The sequence below is a fragment of the Photinus pyralis genome, unplaced genomic scaffold (genome assembly GCF_008802855.1).
Source record: "Photinus pyralis isolate 1611_PpyrPB1 unplaced genomic scaffold, Ppyr1.3 Ppyr1.4_LG6, whole genome shotgun sequence".
NCBI classification, from domain to species: Eukaryota; Metazoa; Arthropoda; class Insecta; order Coleoptera; family Lampyridae; genus Photinus; species Photinus pyralis.
The window spans coordinates 6,237,908-6,243,221 of record NW_022170663.1 but is presented as its reverse complement, the minus strand read 5'-3'; the positions used below and the strand labels follow the sequence as shown (position 1 = coordinate 6,243,221).

At 38.1% G+C, this 5,314-nt stretch overlaps 1 protein-coding gene across 1 annotated transcript; it reads right to left on the bottom strand.

Moving 5' to 3' along the window:
• Positions 1 to 4,598: 4,598 nt before the first annotated feature.
• On the bottom strand, positions 4,599 to 5,024 carry LOC116173524 (circumsporozoite protein-like). The gene has a single exon (XM_031491035.1). The coding sequence runs from the start codon at positions 5,022 to 5,024 to the stop codon at positions 4,599 to 4,601; it is 426 nt and encodes a 141-aa protein (XP_031346895.1).
• Positions 5,025 to 5,314: the final 290 nt, after the last annotated feature.

Sequence of the window (5,314 nt, the reverse complement as noted above, 5' to 3'; positions counted from 1 at the left end):
AAGTTTTCGTATTCAAGTCATTCAAGCCGCTTCAAATTAATGAATTGATAAAGAAAATGCTAAAAATCGAGTTTGTTCATTCGTAACGCGTTTCATGGTCGACGATATGGCGTTTTGATTTGATAAAATAGCGTAATTTAACCCTTCTATCGGAGTCAAGAGTAGAATTTGCAAGAGGGATTACGGAAACTTTAAAAGACGTACAGCCGATATGCAAATAATGGCGCAATTCGTTTTCTTACCCCGATTTTCTTACAAAACGACTTGTCTTTGTTGTGTGCTAAATTCACCTTTTTAATTGCTTACGTATGCTATTTTGAAGTCTTTTAATTAGTGAACATACGTTTTTTAATTACGAGCGTTTGGGAGCATTCCAATATCCAGTATAAAAATTAGAATGGGGTTCGCATGTCTAGACTATATTTACGTTAACCGACCATCGGCAGTTTCGCTTTTCCCTCGGAAGCGGAATAAGTAAATAAATTTTATTTGACACTAAAAGTAAAAATAAATTACCAATTAAAAGTTTTACTAAGCTGCGATATTAGGTATTAAATACGAACATATTATAGGGGGGCTTTGAGACTAAACTTGCCAAATTACCTAAAAGTAATAATGAGTTTCTTGTACAATTGGGAATGCGAACTAACGGCGCAGTAAGGTACCATAATTTTCTCGGGTAAGGTATAAAACCGAGTGGCACATAAAATTCGTTAATATCTGTCAAAACTGCAGTGAAATATGTTATATGGCGGCCTAAAATACAGTGTCTTTAATAAAAAGAAATTTGTATCCCCTCGGCAGCCTTCCTTGCACGTATATGCATAGACTAAAATTGTAATCAGAGTGAAGTTTGCCGAACAGCGGAACCCACTTACGAATTTTCGTATTCCTTCATCTAACTTAAAGAGGCTCTTGTGTACCTGTATCAGCCTGATTAATCCGGCGGCAAAGCGCCGTCTTATAAGATCAAGGGAAACTCGGCAACAGTTTACGCCGGCTTTGATTGAACAGTTAACAAGTTTTGATTGTGTTACAGAGAAAACGACCGCCGTAATAAAGTGATATTAAAAGATATATTTACTAACATTTGATATATATTTCCTTACCTTTTATGGAATATCAAATGAGGATGTATCAATATTCTTTGTATACATTATTAACGGTCCGCCATATAACTGACAGGTATACAAAGGATGATAAACTGTAGACGAAAATATCGTAAAATCTATATTTGCACCGTCAAAAACTTACTCTATATTAATTTAGCAAGAATATTATTTTCAAAGGGTTTTATGTACATTAAACGAAGCACTAATTATTCATTTGGAAGGCCGGTTCATCATTTCGGAGATAAATTAAAGTCCCGATCAATTTTTCCACTGTGTGTTCGGCAAATATAAACTTTACTTTTTTTCATAGCAAATCACCTATCGAGCGCAATAACATATATTTCCGTATTTTACATATTTACATTGCAGTCACTATTAGGAATTTTTAATTACAGTCTAACTTTTTCCTTGGGAAAGGGCCGTGCACAAAGGGACTTCGGCCTTATAATGAACTCCTAAACTCGTTTGAATAATGCATGAAACCGCCTTCTAGCATTTTGAACAAATTTTCATGCGTGGAATAATGTTGTACAAAATATCCGCGCTGCAAAATTTTCAGGTGCGGGGGAAGCAAAATGATGAGAAATTAGCGAGGAAATTAGTATGGATCGAGTAGTACATATAAGTTTATAGAAAACAAATTGAGTAGTCCAGCCAGTAAATGAACATAGGTAGAAATTGTTAATTATTATGTATTGCTTTAATATTACGCATAATTTTCAGTTTGTCTTGTGTTTACCAGAAGGACTGATTGCGCTATGGATGGTTCGTCTTTGATTTAAAGCGAGTTCATGCCATTTTTAGATAAGAATACGAAATTATTATTGCTTTTATTTAAATTGATGATAGTGTACACTGATAAGGTGCAGGTTTTTCTTTATGAATAGAATTTTCATATCTTTAGAAATTATTTGTTAAGTTTTATTTTCGTGTAAAAGGGACATCTGTGTTTAGAGCGAATGGGTTTAGATAAAAGTGAGTTTGTTGTTAAGTAAAGTACGACTAAAATTTGCATCTTTAAAAAGAAGGTGGTTCGCTTGAACGTTTCTTCATAAAAGGAGTGTTTAGAAGATAAGTAGCTTCGGAAGTTTACATCGTCATAATGAATTTGAAAAGTGCTTGTGTTGCACAGGCACGGTTTCGCGTTAGTCAAATTTGTCGCCATTAAAAGGCGTCGTGCATATTTTTTTTCCAAAATTAAGTGCACTGAAGATCATCATCATAACCAGCAATTAAGAAGGTACTGTCTCAATTCAACAAAAAGAAGTCTAACTTTAAAATCATAAAAGTTCGGTTACATTTAATTTAAGTAATACTGGGGAAAGATAGGGTTTAATTTTAGTGTTTGTAATTTCTCTTAAATTTTGTCACGTGTGTTTATGAACACGGTAAATTTAGAGTCGAGTGTGCGATTTAAAGTTTGTTTGTGAAAATAAGTGAAATTACATTTTGTTTTTGTGGCCCTTTGAAGTCATTTTCAGCGACGAATAGTGGAATGACAGCCTCGTTCATTTTTTAAATGTTACCCTTAAGTTCTGCAAGGCAATTCAGTTTTTTTTGTATTTTTGTGTGTTTACCCTGGGCGATCAAGTGGTTGACACAGCGCATGTATTTAAGTAAAGGGGTTTTCAATAGGAACGTTGATTTTGATTTTTACATGAAAAACGTTTTGCACCTTGGCTAATAGCCGAAGCAGAATAAAATACACAAATAAATTCACACAAATAAATTCGCTGGCGCTACCACCCTACATTAAGTTCCCTTCGATGTCGACTCTCTATACAGGGTGTTACATGACCGTATGTAAAAACCAGTATAAATTGTGCACAACACTTGTGCAGATAAAGCGCAGATAAGCAACGGATATATTTCTTGCAGACGTCTCAATCGCCCTTTGTGAGTACTGTCTAACAACAATCCGTTCTTGAGGTATAAGGGAATATACTCGATCACGATAAGAGGTCGAGGAGGAGGGCTATGGTTGGTAGAAATTAATTTTTTTCGTTGAGACCTTTAATTAGAATACAATGATATAAAATTAATTTTTAACCCCCCCCCCCCCCCCTCAGGCCCCGTCGCTCACTGATCTCGAAAAAGAGTCGCACGGGAAAGTTATAGTTTGTACAAACCAATTTATTTCGATGAGACCTTTCATTAGAATACCATGAAGGGTAAAACATGTATTAACCCCCCCTCCCATCTAAAGTTTAACTTAGCACCACTAAATGCATGCGTATGCAAAATCTGAGACCAATTGGTTGTCGTATGATATAAGTTATGCACGTTTCACTTTCAAAAGCAGCATCTCAGGAAATAATCCGGGGGGGAGGGGGGGCTCCCCTTTTAGACAGCGAAATTTGATGGTCGTCTAGTACACCTGCAAGGCATAGGCTACCTACTGCAAAAACTAAAAATATGTCGAAATGGCATAAGTGGGTCCGGACGGGCGGAAGGGCGGACGGACGGACGGACGGACGGACGGACAAAACGCAAACAATAGCCCATTTTTTAATTCTTTAAAAATGAGCTAAAAATACTTAGCTGCTTATACTGTTCTTCGCAGAATCTAAAACACCCCCCAAGATCTCAAGAACGGCGTAACTGCCTCGATCTTTCGTTAATAGCTGTCGGACAGCTCCTTCACAACGGTGGCTACGCAATCAATTATACGGTTTCATCTACGAATGCAGTTACATGCAAATCCAAATCTCCCGGAACGAGAACCGCTACAAATAAAATATCTCAGATATAACATCGAAGTAATCGGACACAAATTACGAATAATGCTTACCTTAAGGAAGAAGCAGATAACTCCAATTAAACTAGCTAAGCACGACTTTGGTGCAATCTCCAAAAGTAACCAAAAAAATTACCGCGTGTTTCACTCAATGATGTAGAATAAGGCCAACTTCCCATCAAACGACATCCAGACAATCCCCAATCCGTTTTCTGCAAACCAACCAAACGGATGTTCCGATTTTTTATCAATTTCCATCAGCACAACTTTCAAAGTACCAGCCAAATTAGAAAAACAGCGTTTTCTTCTACAGGAAGATCTCGAACGTGCAAACTCCGAAAAATCACCAATACGCATTTTTGTAAAAAAATAATAAAAAATAAAACTTTTCGTGCAAAGAATCGAACCCGAGCCGCCCGATTGTAAGCAAACTATCTTTGCCACTATACCATTAAGGCACACATTCAATCGCTATTAAACTGATATTGCATCCCGAAATAGTTGTCGGGAAGGGTCGATTTTCGTATGCCCGTTTGCCGTTTACAAAAATGGGGATCGGGCCTCTATGTTAAAGTTCGCGTTCGCGTGGTTAGCGTTCACGTTTGGTTAGGCGTTCACGTTTAGATTCTCGTTGACGTTTGGGTTTGCGTTCATGTTTGGATTGGCAATCACGTTTGGGTTGGAGTTCAAGTTTGGGTTCGTATTCGTCGTACACATTTGGGTTGGCTATGACGTTTGAGTTGGCGCCCTCATTTGAGTTCAAGTTCATATTTAGGTCCACACGTGTTTGGATTAGCTATCACGTTTGGGTTTGCGTTCACGTTTTGGTCCGATTTCACGTTTGAGTTGGCGTTCATGTTTACGTTTAGGTGCGCGTATATGTTTGGGTTTGAATTCACGTTTTGGTTTGCGCTCACTTTTGAGTTAGCGTCAGCGATCACGTTTGGGTTCGTGTTCACGCTTGGGTTTGCGTTCACGTTCGCATTCGCGTTCACGTTTGGATTCGTGTTCACGTTTGATTTGGCGTTCACGTTTGGATTTGAGTTCACGTTTGGTTTCGCGTTCACGTTTGCGTTTGCGTTGTCCCTATGATTGACGCCCATGTTTGGGTTAGGGTTCACATTTGGATCCGCTTTCACATTTGGGTTGGTGGTTATGTTTAGGGTTGCGTTCATGTTTGGGTTGGCCTTCACGTTTGGGTTGGCGTTTTGGATGCGCAATGACGTTTAGGTTGGCATTCAAGTTTTGGTTCACGTTCAGGTTTTGGCTATCGTCATTCACCTTAGACTTGGCGGTTTACCTGCATCCCATAGTGGGTAATGGCTTTTACTAGTCTAAACGCTAATCCGACGCAAACGGGAACGCGAACTTATGAATCATTATAGCAAACCACTCCTCTCAAAACGTAAGTATTGTTACACAACTAAATTTTCTTTTGGATTGCATCTAACGCACAAGTCATTTC

Bases quoted from the DNA above. Each gene is read 5' to 3' on its own strand.
- LOC116173524 (XM_031491035.1), bottom strand. From the start codon at position 5,024: ATGAACGCAACCCTAAACATAACCACCAACCCAAATGTGAAAGCGGAT.